At 49.2% G+C, this 21,600-nt stretch overlaps 1 protein-coding gene across 1 annotated transcript in view; it reads left to right on the forward strand.

The window, feature by feature from the left end:
• Window positions 1-1,263: 1,263 nt before the first annotated feature.
• The window catches only part of ELF5 (E74 like ETS transcription factor 5), a 29,894-nt gene continuing 9,557 nt past the window's right edge, over window positions 1,264-21,600 (forward strand). The window contains exons 1-4 of the mRNA XM_081798362.1: window positions 1,264-1,391; window positions 7,994-8,118; window positions 17,862-18,095; window positions 21,167-21,217. Of these exons, the coding sequence (XP_081654488.1) occupies window positions 7,998-8,118; window positions 17,862-18,095; window positions 21,167-21,217 (406 nt within the window). The 5' untranslated portion in view covers window positions 1,264-1,391; window positions 7,994-7,997. The remainder of the gene's footprint in view (window positions 1,392-7,993; window positions 8,119-17,861; window positions 18,096-21,166; window positions 21,218-21,600) is intronic.

The raw sequence follows: 21,600 nt of genomic DNA on the forward strand, positions 1-21,600 counted from the left end.
TGACACCCTGAGTCCTCCAATGAACTGCCTTTTGTTTCTCCTAACCATGTGTGTTTGTATTTGTGCGTTTGTACCCGTGCCCAGAGTTCCCAAGAAAACCTAAACAACAAGTCCCTGCTCTCACGTTAAAGCTTGGAGTCTGCAGTTTGGACACAGTGTCTTGGCTGCCCAAGAGAGCTGGAAGCACATTGCAAAGAGGCATAGCGTTATAAATGCTGATCCGTAGGCTACCAGGGACTCTGCATTTCACAGCCTAAATTAGGTCGAGTTTCTGCTTTGGGGGGTGGGGGGGATACTACAAAGCGGGTAGTTCTCAGCCAGACACCTGAGAGCTGGCATGCAAGTCAGGCCCCCAGCCTCGTAGCTGCAGACACCTGGCTGGGCCATTAAACCTCTTCGACTCTCTCCATCCATAAGGGAGGGGAAGGGAGAAAGCCTCCCCATGGCTCATTGCATCCGAAGATGCTAGAAGCTAAGCAAGTTCATATTAGAAGTAAAACAAGGAAATGATGGCTTTGAAAGACAAAGTAGAATGGCCCCACGTCGTTCCTACAGGCCGACAGTGGCCTTCATCGAATTGCACGGCATAGGCTGGAGGAAGTGGTAGAGAAGGGGGTTTCTCACTGATGTGCTCCCTCAAGGAAAACAGCTCTCAAGGGGCTTACTCAGTGCTTCCCTCGCATTACCTCATGAGACCCCCAGTAGCCCAGTGGGTAGGTACTCTTGTTTGCATTCAACCTAGTTAAGCTATTAGCTAGCCAGTTAAGTTATTCAAGGTGACACAGCTAGAAAACGAAGGACCTAGAATTTGAATCCCAAAACCACCTAGCTGCAGAGGCTGTGTTCTTAACCCCTGCCCCATCCTGCCCCTGCTCTTTGCCCCGCAAAGGGGAAAAAAAGAGAATGACGGGGTTTCCACAAGTGCCGGACTCGGCCAGCCCAGGAGGGAGGCGGCAGAGACAGGCACCGGGGGCTGGATGGCGAGTTTCCCCTCCAGCTTGCAGGAACGAGAATTCCAGCAAACGCAGGGCACTTCCAGCAAAGCTCCCAGAGGCAAGAATTCTCAGCTTGTTTACTGAGTCCCCTGGAAAGGGGGGGGGGGAGGGGCGGGCGGGGCCTGGGGGGGGGCGGTGAGCTGGGCACAAAAACAGGATAAAGGTAAACTTTCTGCATGTGAGAACCATTCCCCCCCTCCAAGGAGCCGTGTCACACTGTATGTCACCGTCATCAAAGGGGCTGTGCGTAAACCTGAAAAACCAAACGGACCTGTCTGTAGGTGTTACTTATATCACAAGGCTACAGGTGCCTTTATTTCCACCGCACGCTGGGGCTGGGAGCGCCTTGCCTTGAAAGCCTCCTCTTTGGACCTAGTCACCCACCGCTGTCCTCACGTAAGCACCTTTTCTTTGCTCTTTTCGATGAATTGTAAGGGGCGTCAGGGCTTAGAGCCCAGGGCTGGGGCCTGGGTCTGTTCATCTGGTCTCCAGCTCCGGATCGCTGCCCCCCGCCCCCCGCGCCCCCCCCCCCCCCGCCAGTTCCATCAGTCACAATGCCTCCTGGGAGCTGTTTGACAGGGACTTAAGTGCTTGCCTGAGAGAGTCATTTTTGCCTCCCGGGGCTGCGTAGCCACCCCCTCCTCAGCTAAACCAAGGGCGACTCGCAACGAATACGTAGAGCCACTCAATTCTCTACTCAGTTCCTAAAATTGTCCTTAGGAAGCGGAGCTAGATTTTGCAGCCCAAAAATAGTCAGCTTCAAGGAAAGCCCACCCGCCCCGTGGCTAAACTCCTCCTTCTGCCGTTGGCTCACGGCTCCCCCTTGATACAGAGAAGACAGCTGCCTTGTTACAGTCTGGGGCATTTTTCAGGAATTTGTCTGCACATAATAGCTTAAAAGAAACCCTTTTTTGCCCTCTCACCCCACCTCAGTTTAGACGGCTTCCAGAAAAGCAATGGTTAGGGTTTTTCCGCTGTGTTCTCAGACCTTTCGAAGACTCTGCAGTGTGTGGGGTTGGTGTGCGTTTGCCCCCTGCTGGCCGCCACCGGTAGCCCACATGCCCCCGTCTCCACCTGAAGCTGGGGACCCACCTTTGGGTGGACTAAAAATTTTACAAACTGGAAAGGATGTCAGAGGTCATCAAGTACAACCTCTTCATTTTACAGATGAGGAAGCTGGGGCCCAGAAAGGTAAAGTGATTTAGGGAGACAGCTTCGTGTTTTAGTCTAAAGACCCAGGGAGAGGGGTCGTTGGCTCCTCTAAGTGAAGGCTTAATTCTTTGTCCTCATGTGGTCTCTGAGGATGTTTCATGACTCAAGGCGTTTTAGGCAGGCACTTTCACAGTTTGGTCGTCTGTTTTTTCTCAGAAGTCACCAGAGTCGGAGGCTTTTTGATACACTGACGACAGTTGATTCTCCCCTGCTCTGGAACAGGCGTCGATCGAGGTGTTACGTCCAGACTCTTGCATATGTGATCTGATTTTATTAAATCCTCAGGACATCCTGAGGATGGCGTGTTAAAATCCCATTTTAAAAGATGAGGCATTTTAAAGATGAGCTCAGAGAAGAGCATGGGTTTTTACAGACCGCACCTTGTATGAAACAAAAATAAAGAATTCTGACAGGCTGAGTAGTAAGACACCTAAGTGTCCCATGTCCCTTGTCCTTGTGGCTGGCAGAGATAGGATTTAACCCCTCAAGGATTTCACCCAAAGCCGATGAGCTTTGCATCGGAACCCCCAGTAAACCATGTGGCTTACCTTCTGTAGGGCTTTGCCACACCTTTGGAGAAACAACTAAGGACAAACGAACTAGCAAGCTCCCTAAACAAGCTAGAGGAAAAGGAGGAGTCACTTGGCAAGACATGAGCAAGTCCATTCTCATAGCTGCTCTGCTTTGTCTCAGAAGAACAAATATTCAAGCACCCCAATTCTTTAACGGCAAGCGTCAAAATAATCTACCGAGATCTCCCCTCACATGTCCCTCCTTAGGGAGGTCCAAAGTGTGGGAAATTGGCCCTGTTTTGCCCCCAGGGCTCCGGACCCGGTGGACACTTAGGTGTCGCTGAGACTTTGGAGGAGGAAAAACTTCTTCCCAATAGGACTGCCTAGATGGGGGGGATCAGGGAAGGCCCTTCTTGGCCCCCCATTCCATGGTTTCCACCCTCATGGCCTGGTTCTGCCTGGTGATGTTTTGGTGCATAAACAGCCAATGTGTAGATGCTTAATTGGGTAGATTTTTGGTCACATGCCCAGAGTGAAGTTGATGATCTCTGCCAGGGTCAGGAAGGAATTTTCCTCCTCTGGCAAACTGGCCAAGCCTGGGTGGTTTGCTCCTTCCCCTCTCTCTGGAAGGCTGAGCAGAGGTGCCTGGTTGATCAGGCCATGGGCACCACACCTGTGATTGCTGCCTCGGACTCGTGTCGGGGCAAGAAGCCCACAGGCCTGTCCCTCTGACTGTGCGGACCCCCCTTTGCACACCTGGTGAGTGAGCCGACTCTCAGAGGGGTTTGAAGCTGGTGGAGGCATCGGGGAGCCGAGCTTCTCTATCACTTTCTCATTCCAACAGGTCCCTACGGCCAGCCTTTCTCACGCGTGGAAGGGAACCCACCTGATTCCCTTCCCTTGTGTGGATTGTGATTGAGCCTTTCCTACTTACTAGGCAGCTACAGTGGTGGCTGGGGGAAACAGATTCCAACAGCTGTGGCAGTGTGGATGGGCAGTGAGTGAGGGTTCGAAGTGCTTAAGGGACCAGGCTAGCCCAGGCAAAGAATGACCAGAGCCCACTGCTGAAGGTAGTGGACATGGGAGGGAAGGGAGAAGAGGAAATCGGGGGGCCTTTGCAGAGCTAAAAGTTTAATCTCCATTCGTAGTGGTTGGATTTGTCTCCAATTCAGTGAGCTTGCTTGGCCACAAGATCCAGTATAACGGACATATATGCGTGTGTGCGTGCTCATGTTTGGATTCATTCAGGCAGATGTCTGGAGAAAATCATGGAGCTGGGGCACATCTCAGAGTCCCCCCATCAGCGTGGTCATTTAGTAAATGAAGAGCGGAGGCACAAAAGGCAGAATCATGACTCCCAGTCAGTGCTCTTTCCATGATGACAAACCAGCCAGCCCCTCAAAATACAAAAACATGTGCCTAGGACCGCAGGCCTAGGACCCTCCCTGGATCTCCTTTCCTGTCCTGCTGCTGATTCTAGGTCTATATAACCCAGTGTTTCTCAACCATTGTTTCATTGTCGCTCCCAACTAAGGAGGCTTTTTAGATAATTTTGTCATAGTCATTACCCCCACATCGATGTACTTACTGCATATCATTTATGTACTGTGGCCCTTTAGAGGGTCATGAGACATAATAATGTCTAAGATTTTTTTTGACCCCCAAGAACCAATTTTTCCCCCCTAACGTCAATGTCACCCCCATTGGGAACGCACGGTCAAACTTCAAGCCTGGGCCTACATATTGCTGGACCTCAATGTACTGGCTGAGAAATGGGTCCCCAAACAGCTGGTTCTTTCCCCCCCCACCCTCACCCTGTTCCACCTACATTAAAGAACTCTTAAGAGCTAAAATGTTCAATTATTGCAAGGACTTTCAAGGGTCTAGGAAGCTAAGCTACTGAATACAAAGCAGCCATTATTCCTGAACTCTCACACCTAGCGCATGCTGGCTAAGTGGCCAAGGTCTTTTGTGGAAAGCCCAGAGTTAATAATACGCTCTCCAACTCTAATAGCAGAAAATAAAAAATAAATCTGCTTTTATAAAAGACATTTTTTTTTCAAGAAGCAAGAAATAATTACAGAAAAAAAAAATAGCCCTTGGTACACCTTTAAGAAAACTCAATGGATATAATTCGTCATAGAAGAGATTACCAAAGGAAATCAGATCCGGTACTCACTTGTGTACAGCAAGTGAGTAGGTTGCTGTAAAGAGGAAAAGAAATCCTTAAAAGAGGTAAATATCCTATTGATCCGAAATATTCCTAATGTTTGATAATCAAATTCAATTTACCAAATGACTTTTGAGAGCTATTTAGGTCAGGTGTAAGTGAGGAAGTGCTCACTCCTGCTATTGTGTTTTTCACCTGGAGGATTTCTAATTGATGGGGAAGACCTGGGGACAGTTCTATTTTCTTCCATTTGGACTACACCCCTCCTTTCTCCAAACACCCCCATGAAGGTCATGTCAGAGGTCGGCCATCTTCTTCCTCAGTTTTCTGAGACTTTACCTTTAGCCCTCACTTATGGGAGCTTCTCTGAGGTCAAATCCACAATGCAGAAGGGGGGCTTTGGGCTCCAGGGGCCCTCCCCTCCCTCATAACCTCCCACCCCCATCCCTCTTCATCCTACCTCCTGCTCAGGATATAAAACCAGCCAATCCGTGGGAAAATCAGAGTCCAAACTCAGGCAGCCTTGACCTCTGTTTGATATGGCTCCCAGGGGGAGATCCATGAACATGATAATCCAGCGGGCAGGTTAACCCTCTCTGGGAACCAGAAAGGAGGCTTCCCAGTAGATCTGGTGACTCTCCAAAGACGGCCCAGAAAGGGTGCCAGAGTCTGAGAATTTGAACTCGGTTATTTCTCTGTAACTGGAGGGCAGTTCTTATGCATATTTGATGAAGATAATGATGGTAGATTTGCAAGCACCCCCAAAGAACTGATCTTTGATTCTAGAATCACACAACCCCTGCCCTTCTCAGTATTGGGGTTCCATTTGATATGTAAGTGTGTTAGGGATATGTCTGTAGGTAGATGTGACTGTGAGTGTTTCTAGAAAAGGAAGCAGATGATCCAAAATTCGGAAGACTTAAGAACTCACTACAACATAATGTTGACACCCATTGACTGTAGGACCTTGAGCGGGTTACGCAAATTCCCTGGGCCTTACTTGTCGCAACTATACAATGATGGGGTAAAGGGAAAGATTGGACTAACTCCGGACTTTCCAACACATGGCGCTCACACCACTCATGATAGAGGAAATAGATCTGGTCAGGGGTAGGCAAACTTTTATTTCAGGGGCCAAGTAGTTAGTATTTTAGGATATACAGGCCCAAAGGCAAAATGGATTATAGTAGGTGGGTATTTATATAACCGTTTACTATGTAACTATTTACAAATGTAAAATCATTTTCAGTTGTGGACCATTCAAACATAGGTGGTGGGCTGGATTGGGCCTGTAAGTTGTAGTTTGCTAACCTCTGATTTAGGTGATGCATGGACCAACAGTTTTTATTTAAGTGCTATGTCTTTATTTTTCTGCATGTTAAAAGGAGACAGAATTTCCACCTATAATGGTGATATAAAGCTTTCCTTTTAAATAAATGTAGTTGTTTTAAAACAAAAAGGAAGTTGTTGTTTTTTTTTTTTAGCGTGTTAAGTAAATTATCGGGATGGTAGGCAAATGACTAAAGTTTGCAAAACACTGAACTAGATGATTATTAAGCCCCCGGCCATCTGAAAATTCTATATGCTTAATATCCCAAGATCCAGAATCCAGTCTTTGGTCTGACATTTAACCTACCAGCTGTGTGACCTTGAGCTGCGGGGTCCCCTTTGCAAAATGGGGGTAGAAGCTCCCTATCTCATCAACATTATTGTGATAATCAGAAGAGAAGTTGGGCAAACAGATTTTTCTAATTTACCAAACATGAATTCTCTTTTTTTTTCTGAATTGTGGGAATATGGGAAGCAGCAAACTTGAAAGATGAGACCAGCATGGGCAGGAATGCACATGAATGAGGGCCCCGAGCCCATTCCATTTTGCCCTCTTTCTAGCCTCAACCAGACACCTTCTCCCAAATCTTCCTCCTCGCCAGTGTATGCAGGGAGGAGAGCCCTGTGATTAGGAACATGACTTCTTAAGTGGATAAACCTGAGTTGTTATCCAAACTCCACCATCTGCCAACCAGGTGGTTTGGGGTATCCGACCTAAAATCTTAAGCATCCATCCTCATCACTAAAACAGAACCTGTCTCAGAGTTTGCTCCGAGGAGACCATGAATAATCAATATAAAGTGAAGTGCTCAGCACAGAACCCAAAGTGTAGTAGGTATATGTTCCAGTTATCACAGGTCCTCACTCTCTGAACCCAAACCGTGGGACTAGATGTGCTGCAGAATTCAGAACTCCTCAGGTATTAGGAACGTTATACAGTATATATATACTGCAGGATACAGAATCCTCTTCTCTGGGTATTCCTTCTAAGAATCATATGTATTGTATGTATCACATGAATATCCATCAAGTAGAATAAATAAAACTGTAATTATAATTATAAAACTACAGAGCATAGTTATAATGTATATATGTATAATACATTGCTTATATACATATATGTGTGTGTGTATATATATGTGTGTGTCTATATATATATATGTATGTTTAGTACATGGTTTATGTGCCTGAGTATAGATGTATGGATGTAATATATACATAACAGTATATAAAACTATATAACAATAATTTTGGATGGTTTTCATTTTATTTTGTTTTGTGTTTTGCTGGGAAATAAGTTTGCAAACACACACACATACTTTCAATTTCAGAGCTTGTGGATTTCAGAATGTGGGTAAGGGTTTGGGGGTGTATTAACATACAGCAACACTTGCCCAGCCTTCAGAAGCACATGGTTAAACGTTACAAGCCAGAGTTCAGGAGTCAGATGTGAGCCAGTAGGAAAAGTAAAGAAAGAGGCAGTATTGCGTCATAAGAGCCTCCTGTCAAGCCCTGAGCTTTGCCACTTACGGGCCATGTTACGTGGGCAACTGTCTCAACCCCACTGTCTAGGTTTTCTTGTACGTAAGACAGGGACAGATGTACAAACTTCTCGGGATGTGGCAAGGATTGAATAACATTGTGGCAAGCACGCAGAGAGGTACCTGGTTCCTAGGAGGCTGCGTGTTTGCTATTAAAAACCGACTGTACCCCATGGGGGGTTCCTGCATTGTGGCCCTCGTCGGCTTCCTCACAGCCCTCTCCTGCCGTTGTAGGGTGATGTTGGACTCAGTGACACACAGTACCTTCCTGCCCAACACGTCCTTCTGTGACCCCCTGATGTCGTGGACTGATCTGTTCAGCAATGAAGAGTATTATCCTGCCTTTGAGCATCAGACAGGTGCGTAAATCCAGAGAAGCCCATCCGAGCTGGGAAGAGCTTGGGCAGGAGGTGGTGCTGGCCTCTAGGAGGCGGCAAGGCCATGCTGGGGGCCTGAAAATGCCAGCTTCCACCAGTGTTCAGGGCAGAAGACTGGAGGAGGTCTGGGAAACAGGCGGGGCAGCTTCTGCAGAGAGAAAAGTACCAGAATCCTCACCCCAACCTCTTCCCAGCTCTGTGGCCTTGGGGGACTCTACTAACATCTTCGAGCCTCGTTTTGCTAACAGAATCAATCTCTTGGAGTTATTATATTTAAGCAGTGTAGTGGAAAGAAACCCTTAGCCTAGAGCCTAGCGCGCTGTGATTGCTTGATCATCATGGTTTTAGCTAACATTTGCTGAATACTAGCTATGGTTCAGGCCCTGTGCCAAGCACCCATCTCATCCTTACAGCAGCCCTATGAGAAATGAACAATTATTATTTCCACTGTATGGATGAAGAAACTGAGGCACAGAGAGGTCAAGTGACTTGTCCAAGGTCTTATGGTTAATTAAGTTTCGTGCAAGTTGACTTGAGCACCTATATTCTTAAGTATCCTACATGGTCATCTTATAAATGATGCTACCCTGTGGTTATTGTTATTAATATTACTGTTTTTCTCTGAGCTTCTATTTCCTTATCCCTAAAGCAGGGATGATGAGAATCACTGTGAGGATTACGAGAGCCAAACTGCCTAAAATACATAGCTTGGCCCAAAGCAAGTGCTCGGTAAACATGAATCCCTACACTGTCCACCAGGCCTCCCTTCCCACCCTTCCTCCTCTCTCGGCCGGTTTTCTCCACCTAAAAAGGAAGCATGGGGCCCTGTGCAAATCCCATGCCAGAGGGGGGCCAGCTGAGCTTTGCCCCAGCATCTCTCTAAGGGCCTCTGTCCCAGGTGCTCGGGTGACTGCACATCACAGCAAACCTGGCAGAGGGCTCACAGGGCGGGTGCACGCCCCGAGGCTGGTGATGCAAGTCCTAATCAAGCTGTCAGTCCTCACGGGGCCTTAACCCTGTGCCTCCCGGCTTGGCATGGTCCACACTCAGGGGCAGGAGGCAGGCGGGTCCAGGAGAGGCCAAGCCTCTGAGGCTGCTGCAAAATGTCTCCCACCAGAAGGAAGCCCCTGCCTCCAGGCCAGAGGCCAAGGCCTCACAGACACACCTGAGGCACTTACCTCCATAATCCAGTCCTGCCCCTGCTCCTACCACCAACGCAGGAGCTCATACACGCACAGGATGTCTCTCCCCCTGTCTGGAGGGTCCTGAGTCATCCAGATACATATTCCAGTTCTCCTTTAGGCCTAAGAAACACTCTGATTCGGAGATAATGAAGAATGTCCTCTATTTCTGCCCCTCAATATTTGGTTGAGGCTAAGTTTGAAGGAGGAAAATGAAGGCTTTTGTGTCCCCATTGTCTCCCCCTTTGTCTGATGATGGCAGGGTCCAGAAAGAAGGTCCTTCTCTCCACACATGCATAACCCAGACCTGCCGTCCCGGGAGCCCCCTCTTCCTGCCCATTCTGCCAGGTGGCAGCTAGAGAGGTGGCAGGAGGGGATGGCCTGTCTGCCCAGGGAAGTGTTCCAGGCACTGGAGCAGTTTCTGTAGTCATCGAGAGCTCAGACTTTGGAGCCGCATTTAGGATACTAAATGCAGTCTGGCTTTGAGATTTAATAACTGTAGCATTGTAACTTCTTGTGCCTTAGTTTTCTCATCTGCAAAATGGAGATGGCAATAACGCCTACCTCGTAGAATGGTTATCAGGGCAGTTTGTGAATATGTGGGAAGTGTTTGGGACACAGTCAGGTGCAGGACAAGCACACACGGGCGTTTAAAAATGAAGGACTAATTTCAGTTTGGGAAGATGAAAAGGTCCTGGAGACGGGCAGAGGTGATGGTTAGCACAATCATATGAATGGACTTAATGCCACTAAACTCTACACTTAAAAAGAATTAAAATGGTAAATTCTAGGTCTATTTTACCACAGTAAAACAAAAACAAAAACGAAGGGTTAACAGAAGTGATCACCAGTAGGATTGCCAATGGGGCTGATACCTGACAGTCTCAGACATAAAGACACAGCTTTCTCCTGTCTGAGGCCTCTGCATTTCCAGCTCGGATGGGCTAATGAGAGGTTGGACCGGGTCATTGCTAAGACCCCTTCCAGAAGCTTCTCTGATTCCTGCATCACAGATGTAGCCCTCTTCTTCCACCACCCATTGAGAGAAGACCAAATCCCACCAAGGCATGAGGCCGATGAAAATAAAATATACTGCAGGAGTAACCCTCCCTGAGGGAGGAGCCCGACTTTTGACTTGCCACCTGGCTCTCTGGATTCCTGAAGGAGCTGAATGTCTCTGACCTCCTAAAGGTGGAGAGAAGTTGGATGTGCAAGGATAGTTGAGAGCTGCCTGGGCACTGGGTGGGCCCTGTAGGCCCTGGCCCTCCTCAGAGCACCCGCCTCTGTCTTTTCTATCCCGGAGAGGTGACGCTGCCATCCAAGCGTCTGCAGAGAGGGAGGCAGCAGGGGACTGCAAACTCCCCGCGGTCTGTGGCCAGTGTGACATCCCTCCAGCCCCACGCCTCCCAGTTAGTGGAAAAACAGCTCGGTCTCTCTCCCCTCTTCATTTCTCCTATTGAACAAAAGCAATAAGGGGCCCCATCTCATCCTTTCCAAGTCAGGATTTGACAGCTTAGATACTTTGAGACCAAAGGGAAAGAAAGGGAGAAAGAAATGATGTGCCCACTAGACAACCGATGTCTACAAGAGGGCAGGGAGGAATAATCAACTTAGTCAGGAAAACCGGGTGTTTTCACAACCTTTTCCAACAGCTGTAGCCGACAGCAGCCGAATCTGTGCCCGCCACGCGCTAACCACAAAGGATCGGACCTGCTCTTTGAAGCGGGCCTTCTGCGTGGCCTCCCCGCAAGGCTGGGGAGGGGATGCTCACAGACTGCAAAATACTCTAGAATTTCATTAACTCCCTGTGGGGCTTCCCTTCTGCTCTCTTAAAATAAAGAATTACCGACACTGGAAAACTTTACCAAAGTATGCAAGGCGGGCCATCTGTACTTCACAAGCGTATGATACTTTTTAAAGATATTTCTCCACTCAAGTTCTGACAAGTCATGGAGTACCCCGGCCTCACACCTCGCTGCTGGCTCTCCGCCCTGAACGTGCACACACCCACACAGCCCTCCCGTTTGCCGAGGTGACCACGCCGACATGCGGTGCCCCCTCTGCTTTGGATTCTCGTTACTACTTTGTCTGCAGCAAAGGTTTCTAGATCGGGGCCATTCCAGGGGTTCCTGAGCGGTCCCTCAGGAACCTGGGGTGACGGTTGAGAAGGCCGGGCTCCAGCTGCCACTCTCCATCCCCACTGTCACGCAAGGCTCTTGCACCTTGAAGGCACGAAGGCCCAGCTCCAGGAGCTGGAGAACCCCTACATGACCTACTCCCAGAGGACTAGGACTGCCACTTCCTCAGAGGACCTGGTGGCGGGGGGGAGGGGGGCCACAGGAGCACAGAGGAGAGCATGCTAACTGCTACATCCTCGGTGCTCCACAAATATGTTAGCTGTTGCTACACCATGAGAAATTTTATTTAAAAGAGAACTTTATTTGAAAAAGTGCAAAATCTTTTGGGTATTAACATCCAGAAGATCAGGGAGAGAGGCATTTGGGTCCCACGTGGGCTTTTGTCAGCAAGATCCATGCACTGGGTATAGAAGTCTGAGAGCACATGCAAAAGAGTCTTAAGAATCTCTAAATGAAAACCAGATAAATAACATCATTGAAGAGCGTGAGGTGGGCCCGTGGCGGTGGTGACATCCCGGGAGCACCCCCAGAGAGAGATCTCAGTGCTCACCACCAGCAGCCCACCCTGCACACATCTGAGCCTTCTGGGAAGCTGTGGCCTCGGGACCACTAGGGGCTTGGTGCTCCCTGCGCCTTCCCAACCCCACATGCCCCAGGCCATAGCTCTTTGCTGATGCCCACCAACCCTTCTAGTCTCTTCTCCATCCAGTTTCTTACACTAGTCCGGGCTTCCCTCCCATTCCACCATCTCATGGTCTAAATCATTCCACAGGCTTGGAAGGAAGGCCAAGAAGGGCTATTAGATGGAGCTCGACCATCCCTGGAAGGAAACCTGGAAACAATTTTTCATTTCAGGCTCCCCCCGCCTCCCATAAAGTCCTTCCTTTCAGTGACAAAGCCACAATTGATGGTGCCCCGTGCTACCCAGTCCACTCGCAGGCTCTCTTCAGTGCGGCCCCAGGCAAAAAACTTTCCCAACTCCCTATGCTAATAAATCACACTAATTACAGTCCAGGCTGTCTAACTTGGGCCTCCTGTGACCCAGACTCTCTGCCTCCCCACGCCTAGCCCTGGGCTTGCTTTGTTCTGCTTGTCCCTCAGCTAAATGGAGGCTGGGGGCGGGGGGGGGGGGGGTGGTGGAAGGTGGGCGTGGCCTCATTTCTCTGAGAAAAAACACAGTCCCAAAATAGTAACAAATTACAGGTGACTTATATTGAAGGCTTACTGTCCTCCAGATAACTGGGCTAAGTTCTTTACATGTACCATTTTTTTCCTTTTCACAGCAAACTTCCTATGAGGTAGGCATTATTGTTTTGCAGAAGGAAGCTGAGGTCCAGGGAGGTTAGGAAACTCCACTAGGGTTGCACAGCTAATACGATGAAGAGCCAGGACTGCAAATCACGGAGGTCCATTCCCCAGCCCATATTCAGTTAACTCCACACAATCCTCACCTCCCTTCCTGGTCCCTTCCTGCAGGTCCCTTGCTCTTCAGGTCATTCGATGGAACTGTAGAATGGAGGATGGGACAAGAGTCTGATTGAATTCTGGGAGCTGGCAGGTTCCTTTAGCTTCACAGAGTTTCTCACTGAGGCTCCCCGATCAGCGGAGGAGAAAGACCAAGTTCTCCTGCAGAGGGTCTGGGGACCGAACTCAGAGCTCTAAGCTCAAATTATTTTCACAGTCTCCAGTCCCACAGATTTTGCATTCTGCTGCATATCTATTTTGTTGTAATAAGAAAAGTCAAAATCCGCCCCCAGATATTTGCTTGAAGGGAGGCTCCCCCAAAATGAACAATGTTGGCTCCAGAATTTCTATGTAGGAAGGGCTCAGGGGCAGCCATCCATTTGGAAGAGATGGCAAAGGGACTCGCCTAGAATTTTTTTAAGAGCACTTTGCCTAAGATTGAGAAGACCACAGATGTCTATAATGAAGAAAGAAAGTTATGGATTACTGAACCCACACTCTGGCATTTCCACGGGAGATGCACAGGCATTAATCATGTGGGTTCAATTACCCTTGGCACCCTCTGTCCACACCCCCGCCCCGGGGCAGGGGATTAGCCCCTGTCCCTGCCCCTCCACCCCAGTGTCAGAAGCATCGTCTCGTGTGTGTCCTGAACACCAAGCATTTTACAAAATCACACAGACTCGCCAGTATCCCCACATTTTGAACAGTATTGGCCGCCTAACTCAGGCTGCCCATTCAAGGACAAATTAGCTTCGTTTATAATATAACTTCCTCAGTTTTCATTAAGAAAATAAACCCAAATCTCTGGAAAGGAACAAAGCTGCTGACCTACACACACAGAGAGAAAGAACATATTAGAAGTATTTGAGGAAATATAAAGTAGGTGTATGGGTAGCCTCAATATTAAGAAGTATACATGGATGGTATTTGATGAGCACTTACTACATGCCTGCCTCTGTTCTAAGCACCTTCCGTGGACATTCCCTGCTGACCGTGTGGGTATTTGAGTGTGCCACCCCAGTTCTACAGGCTTAAGCCCTCCCTGAATTTAAATACGTCCCAAGTTATAGCATCACTTGTGAGAATTCCACCCCCCCCCCAGAATTGCTGAAAACCCCCTTAGCTGCTCAGTTCTTCCTCCCAGTATAGCTGGCCCTTAAACAAATGTCCTGACCTACTTCCAGCTTCAAAGGAGCTGACTGAGACTGTGCTTAATAGTGGCCCATGGACATTTAGATTAAGGCTACCAGGCATGGGATGTGATTCGTCCCCAACCCATACACATAGGCAGCAGGGTTTCAACGCTCAACTTCTCCAAAGAGTTTTGATTATTTATAAATGCTAGATGCATTGAGAAAAACACTTTGTATTTCCAGACAACATAATCTATTAAAGATAACATACTCTGTGGGTGCATTACCCCTTCTTTTATTTGCCCTGAGTTCATCTCTTCCAAGTAGCAAGAGGGTCTTCTTCATATCATCACAGAGGTTGCAAACCTTGTCATCATCAGTTTCTCATCCTTTTTCTGATTTTGTAAACCTTTTGTAACCTAAATTTTTATATGTATAAAAGATATATATATAATTTTATGTGTGTATATGCCTTTGTCCAAATCTTTTTTAGTCAGTCTTGGAGATGTGTGTCCAACTTGGTCCTCCTCAACCAAGAACAGTGAGGCATGCTATGATGCAAAATTCTCACATTTAAAGATGGAAAAATTGATGTGGACCTAACTGCCTAGCCATGTGGCCTTAGTAGGCCATAATCTCTCAGAACCTCCTTTTCCTCCCCTGTAAAGAGGGGATAATAGGCCTTGGTGATTTGGCCAGTTGGTTACACTCACTGGACACCCACAGCGGGGTAGGCCAGTCCCCAAGCACTCCTGACTCAGGGTGAGCAAAGCAGAGCTGGCCAGCCATGTGGAGTTCATGGTTTGGGGAGGGGGGTGAGGTATGAATCCTTCTGAGAAGGACACCTGCGGGGGCTGTGCAGGTATGGGAGGTCTCCCTGAGATGGGGGGAGTGAGCTGTGGTCTTGAAGATGAGTAGGAATTAGTTAGGAGAAGGTAGGTGGAGACCTTGTTCTGGGCCAGAAGCAATCCTGAGGGAGCGGGGTGGGGGGAAGGGTGAGGAGGGGCCAGATGAAGCAGGCCTTCCTCACCTCCGTAAGCCTCACCTCTGTGCCCCTCTAGTGAGGGTAGGACCACAGAAACACACCACAACCAGAAAGCACCCATGATGCTGGCTCTCTTTGCCCTCCGTGTAGTGAGAACAGCCATTTTCCTCTCAGCTCCCAAGGCTGTGGGAAGGCCTTTCCTGGTGAGGAGAGCCCGCCATGCTTGGCTCTGGCTCTGGCTTCCCTCCAGAGGGAGCTGCACACAAAGCCTGCTCTGTGGGTGAGCTTCAAGGAAAGAGCTGAGGGGAAGGGAGCCTGCCAGCAACACCTCCTCATGTCAGTGCCCACCCCCACCCAGCGTTTCTCTGAATCCTCTAGGCCCTTTGGCTTCCAGAAACAACATGGCCCTCTTCACGTGCCAAAGAAAATAACAAGGGGGTGGAAGTGGAGAGAGGAGGGAATGGAGACTTAGAAACCTTTCCATGAAAAGAAATAAAGTGTGTCCTCCAACTGCTGCACACCGATAGCCATCTCTGTTGGGCGCTCAGCTCAGGACCAAGGGCGGAAGAATTTCAAGGCTCATAAACGTCCCTCATCAGAATACCAGGAATGTCAAAGGCCCCCCTAGGTTTACTCAAGCCAAAAATCAGTAGATGAAAGCACAGACCAGACTGGAGAATGGCGCCCTATTTTCTCAGGAGACCCTATTGGCCACAAGGGGCCCCCCCACAGACTAGTGAGCCGGCTCCAGCCAGCGACCAGCAAGCAAGAAGAGAGGCAGCCCCCTTGTCTCCTCACCCACCAGGGAGAGGCAACAACATTGACCTCCACCATGCTGGCAGAGAACCCCCGACCCTTTATCCACATGCATATAAAGTTCTGATTAAAAATTTAAGATAAATTAAAACAAATCTATTGTTTAAGTTGATCACCCCTCAATCTACTCCATGGTGGGAAAGGAGATTTCTGGGGCTCTGACTTTTAGGGCAAGCCTCAGTTTCCTCCTTTGTGAAATCATACCTGTTTGGGAGGATTTGAGGAACTTGAGAAGCTGACACACAGGAGGTGCCTAAGAAGCTCCCAAGGGAGCAATACCCCTGAGAGGGCAGAGAACATCTCTCCTGCCTGGGATTGGAAGATCCACAGATTCACTGGGGACAGTGGCTGCAAATGCAACATTTATGGGGGAATCAGAATAGCCTCATCGATATTTGCTGTGGTGTCTTACTCATGAGTGACCTTTTCTGTCGTCCACACAGCCTGAGCCACACGCTCCTCTCTGCCGTTCTCCTCAGGCCTTCTCACTCTCTCTCACTGTCTGCCTCTGCCTCTCTCTCCACGCTTCATCTCTTCTCTGTCCTGACACTCTGAGGACCAGGTATGATGGAATGGGAAGAGCGATGGCTTTCAAGTTCCAACGAGGGTTTAAATCCCAGCTCTGCCGCACGCTGGCTGTGGGATTTGGGGCAAGTCCTCTGTGACCCTCCGGTTCATAATCTGTTACCTTCTAGGGGACAAGGACCAGACTTCCTACCGTGATTCTTTAGCTCACAATTTGTTGCTTCACACATAACAGGTGTTCAATGACAATCTTAATAATAGCATTAGAATCTTCCAGGCTCTGTTCTAAGTACTTTTGCATATGGTAGCTCATTTAATCCACGAAACAACCTATGACATAAGTGCTATCATTATCCCCATTTTGCCAATGAGGAGACTGAAGCTCATTTATTGAATGAATGAATGAATGAATGAGCACCATGACAGCCACAAGACTTGTGTCCAAGAGCCTAACCAAGTACCTGGTACCTCACTTCTTCCATACCCCTTGTCTGCCCCTCTTTCTGTTTCTCCTGGCATTGGGACAGAACTGTGGAGCACCCAATCTCTGTTCCAAGCCAGGCATGGCCACTTCCCAGCCTCCCAGACAAGATGGTGCCCACCTCTGTGTGGGTTTGTATGGGGCTCCTCTGAAGGAGTGAAGAGGCTCTGGCCTCAGGATGGAAAGTCCTCAAAGCATCATCAAAACCACAAAAACAACAATACAACCTACTCCCCCACTTCCCTCTTCCCCAGCGGAGGCTGCTGTGGTGACCCAAGCTCTGCTGGCCTCTGGGCAACGTCTCGCCAGATGGAGGCCCTCTGCACAAGATGACCAGAGGCCGTGCACAAACCAGTAGCTAGTGTCTGCAACTGTGTGTAAGAGCAGAGGGAATCAAACCAGCTTCAAATTGTGCCTGGCACACACTAGGCATTTAGTAACTATTGAATTGGTTGACAGTTTTCTAGGCACTACACAGCCTATACACCCGTCAACTCCAAACTGTATAACAGCCTGGTGAGTTGGGCATATTATACCTATTGTACAGATGAGGAAACTGAGGCTTAACTGTCTATGGACCCTGCCCAGGTCAAATGCAGCCCAACTCGGGTTTGAACTCAGGCTTGTCAGGCTCCAAAGACTGTGCTCTGGATACCCTGTTGTCTGAAACCCAACTGCTCAAGGGCCTTGTTCTTCCCTTTCTCTTCCCCCTCTTTCCAAGCACCAAAACTAGGCCCCCGTGCTCCCAAGCCATGACTGGGTTTCTCGCGGCTCCTTCTCTCTCCTGCCCCCAGGTGCTCCCGGAAGATCCAGTCTCCTCTGGTTTTTGCGGTGGAGCAGATAAGCCTGGGCCCCCGGAGAACACCCCACAGCCAGAGGTCCTTTTTACTCACAGCCGAGGGTTGTGGACGTTAAAGGAATGGGAAGCCTCCTTCAGGGAGACCCCTGGAGGCTTTCCTGGGGACCGCAGTCCCTCACTTTCTCTCTCTCCTGGTGTAGCCTGCGACTCCTACTGGACGTCCGTCCACCCCGAGTACTGGACTAAGCGCCACGTCTGGGAATGGCTCCAGTTCTGCTGCGAGCAGTACAAGCTGGACGCCAACTGCATCTCCTTCTGCCACTTCAACATCAGCGGCCCCCAGCTCTGCAGCATGACGCAGGACGAGTTCATCGAGGCGGCTGGCATCTGCGGGGAGTACCTCTACTTCATCCTCCAGAACATCCGCTCGCAAGGTCAGTGTCCAGGGGGCCGGGCCTCCGGGGGAGGGGCCGGGAGTGGGGCCCAGTTTACCTCCCCCTCCCCGCCCCCCAAGTGGGATTTCATGAACTGGAACTCTCTATTCACCAAAAGCCCCTTAACCAAAATCTCTCAATCCCTGGACGTTCTCCTTTGCTAGAATTAGAGACTGTAGGTCAAAGGGAGCAAGTTACAAGGAAGCACGTTGAGTACTTTTTTAACAAGAAAAGAAAACCTAAAAAGACATTCAGGAACCAGGCAGAGACAACGAAATAATGTATTCTGTTAATTAAGATTCGCCACCAGAAGACATGGGGAAAAAAAGAGCTTTCTGCTTGACTTTTCACTAAGCAGGAGGAGAAGAAAATGAACTAGACCCTGTCCCTTCCCGTTTCCGGAGGAGTCCAATTAATTGGCATTTCATTACTGCTTGCCTAATGGTCAGGGATCAAACGGCCGGAAGGTGGCGCCAGGGGCGTTATTTAACATTTCAATGCCCCACAAGAGCAGAATGTGGAAGAACAGGTGTTTTCAGATTGGAAATGTTTCTTTGAGAACATATAATTCTGTATCCCCATGTCACAGATAAAGGAACTAAGGTCCCAAGCGATTAGGTGACTTCTCCAAGGTCACACAGCACACAGAGTTGATTTGTGGAAAGTCAACACAAAGCAAGGGCTTTGAGTTCGGAAAGGCCTGTGTTGCCACCCTGACTCCAACGCTCTGGAGCCACAGGTCCTCTGGCAAAGGGCTTGCCCTCTCTGAATTTCCACTGCCTCGTCTGTACATTGGGATAATAATACACACCTTCACAGGTGACAGGACTCCATGAAACATGGCCCGGAGCAGCATATAAAGATGCAAATGCAGTAAATGGCAGCCGTTTTTGTCATTATGAATATAACCAAGGGGAAAGACATTTTAAAAAATAAGGAAATACATCTCAGTTCAATTTTAAGAAAGACTTTTCTAAAAGTTAGCCTCTTTTTTTTTTTTTTTTGGAAAGACTGCTTCAGAAGATACTAAAGGTAGGAAGCTCCCCGTCACTGGAGATAATCAAGCAGGCTAATAGCCCCTGATTGATGGGGATGCTGTGGCAGGGATTCCTGTTTGGGCAGAAAACCACAGAGGACCTTCCAACTCTAAGATTCTTTGCTTTCCCCTTACTCTCCCCCATCATGAGTGCCTGAGGGCAGGAAAGCTATGGATGTTGGCCCTGGGGCACTTCTCAGCTTCTGCCCTGGGAGCTACAACCCACCAGATGCAGCAAGGAAGGGATCAACAGACCTGGTGTCCATCATTGTCCAGTCTTGGCTTCATTATAGCCGGTGACAGGGCCCTGCCAGGAGCAGTGGCCCAGGGCATAGAGTGGGCCCTCCGTGAAAAGGAGAAAGTCTGAATAAATCACAGCAGCTCAGGGAGGGGCTCCTTTCAGAACCCCCCCTGGGCCACAGAGAGGGAGATGTTCCATCCTGGAAGAGGATGTAGCTTGGCATCACCAGCCTTCACCAAACATCATGTCAATCAAGTTTGTCTCCAGACCCCGGCATCCCCTGTGCTGGGGTCTCTCAGCCTGGGCGCCTCCCTTCCCTAACCCTTGTTTCATCCCCAAATCTCTGTTCCTGGAGCCATTATCTCAGGGCCCATGCAAAACAAGCCAAACACAATTGTTTTTCCAACAGGCCATATTTTGCCTCATATCCTGAGGAATCCCTGGGGTCACAAGGCCAACTCCAACGGTGGAATTTCAGGCCAGGGTAGTTAACCGTGTTGAGCAGTAGAACAACCTACACCACCAAGCTGCTCCACACTGAAATTCCTCCTTAAATGTTCCTTAAGCAGGAATGTATACTGTGTCGTGAATCGAAATACATGTAGTAAGACCAGAGTTTACAGCGTCCCAGTGTGCCCAAGACACACTGTTTCACCTGTTATCCCAGACTAATTATTACCAGCGCTATCTTTCATTCTCAAAAGTGTCTGCCTTTGTACAATAAATTAGATGATGATCTGGTTATTACCTAGTTTAGGCCTTCTTTTACTGCATGGATTAGGACTCTGGCAGAACAGGACACAAAACAAGTAAGTTTGGACAGTGGGAGGAGCTACAGGGAGGGGGATAGGGCCCAGTGTGCTGTCTGGCTCAGGAGGTATTTCAATAGGATTCAAGGGCTCAGAAACTCGGGGACACTGGTTGCTGGAGAGTGAGGCCAGCAGGGAGGGTGGGGGGCCGTGGGTGGCTTCCACGGTGGGAGTGGAATGGGTCCCTCATTGGTCAGTCCTCCATCCTGTTCTCGGGCAGCCCTCCGGGCAGAGTGCACCCAGGTGCCCTGGCTGACCAGAACCCATCAGAAAATGGCACTGGGAATAAACAGTCACAAATGTGTCCTGTTCCAGGCCCCTCAGTCAGTGGAAGTTAATCCTACTGAACACCAAGCTAGAAAAGAGGTGTCCCTTGGCCTGTGACACCACATGGTAACTTGATTTGAGACTCTTAATTCCCCCACCCAGCCCACCCCATTTTTCAGAGGAGCAAACCAAGGCCCCGACATAATCTCCCAAATTCTTATTATAGCCTCTCGGTGGGTCTTGCACTCCTTTTGGCTCCCTATGTCCATTTTCCCCTTACCAGCACATAACGGGCATTCAAACCCCCAAGGGATTGGCGGTCCCAAAACAGATCACAGACCCTGCGAGCAGAGCTGAAGGGGAACTCACTCAGCAGGAGTCTTGTCACATGCTGCCCGGAGACTGAGTGAAGTCACACTGGGGTGGTGATACGGCCCAGCTCAGGCAGGGCACAGGCGCCCTTGGAAAATCCTCGAGGCTGCTGGAATGCCTGGCCCCGGGGCCTGCTCCAGGAGCCCTTTAAAAACCAGGAGATGGTTATCTCTCAAAGGTGGCTTTAGCATGGCCCAATAAGAGCCAGGTGGTCTCAAAGTTTCTTTCTGAAATAAAACTACCCCGCAGAGAAGATGGTTGCTCCCCTTCTCCCCAATACCCACTCTCCCGGTCGGGGAACCCAGGGTCACCTGGTACCACTTGTGGACTTCTTTTTCCTTCCCAGGTTACTCCTTCTTTACGGACACTGAAGAGACCAAGGCTGCCATCAAAGACTGTAAGTAGCCAGGTTCACGTGGCCCAAGGCGGTGCCAAGGCCGCTGGTGGGCACCATGGGCTTGACGGTTCTTTTGTGACCACAACCGAAAAGTTGATGACCTAATAAACCAGTCACGGACCAGAAGACAGCAAGGGAAAATGTGGTGGGCAGAGCGCAGGGCCTGGGTTTATGGATTCCTCGTCCACCCCCAGACTCAGTTTCCCTATCTGTAAAATGGAGCGACCATCCCCGGTTGTGGTGAGTTGCAGAAATGGTGCATATGAAGTGCCTGGCAACACGGATGCTCCAGGCAGTGCTAGCTGTGAGCAACAATAACCATAATGACTAACCCTAGAGTCGATGTCTCCGAAGATCTGAGCTCCCTAAGTTTTTTTTTTTTT

The sequence above is a fragment of the Leptonychotes weddellii genome, chromosome 11 (assembly GCF_054177405.1).
Source record: "Leptonychotes weddellii isolate Sample4059 chromosome 11, ASM5417740v2, whole genome shotgun sequence".
NCBI classification, from domain to species: Eukaryota; Metazoa; Chordata; class Mammalia; order Carnivora; family Phocidae; genus Leptonychotes; species Leptonychotes weddellii.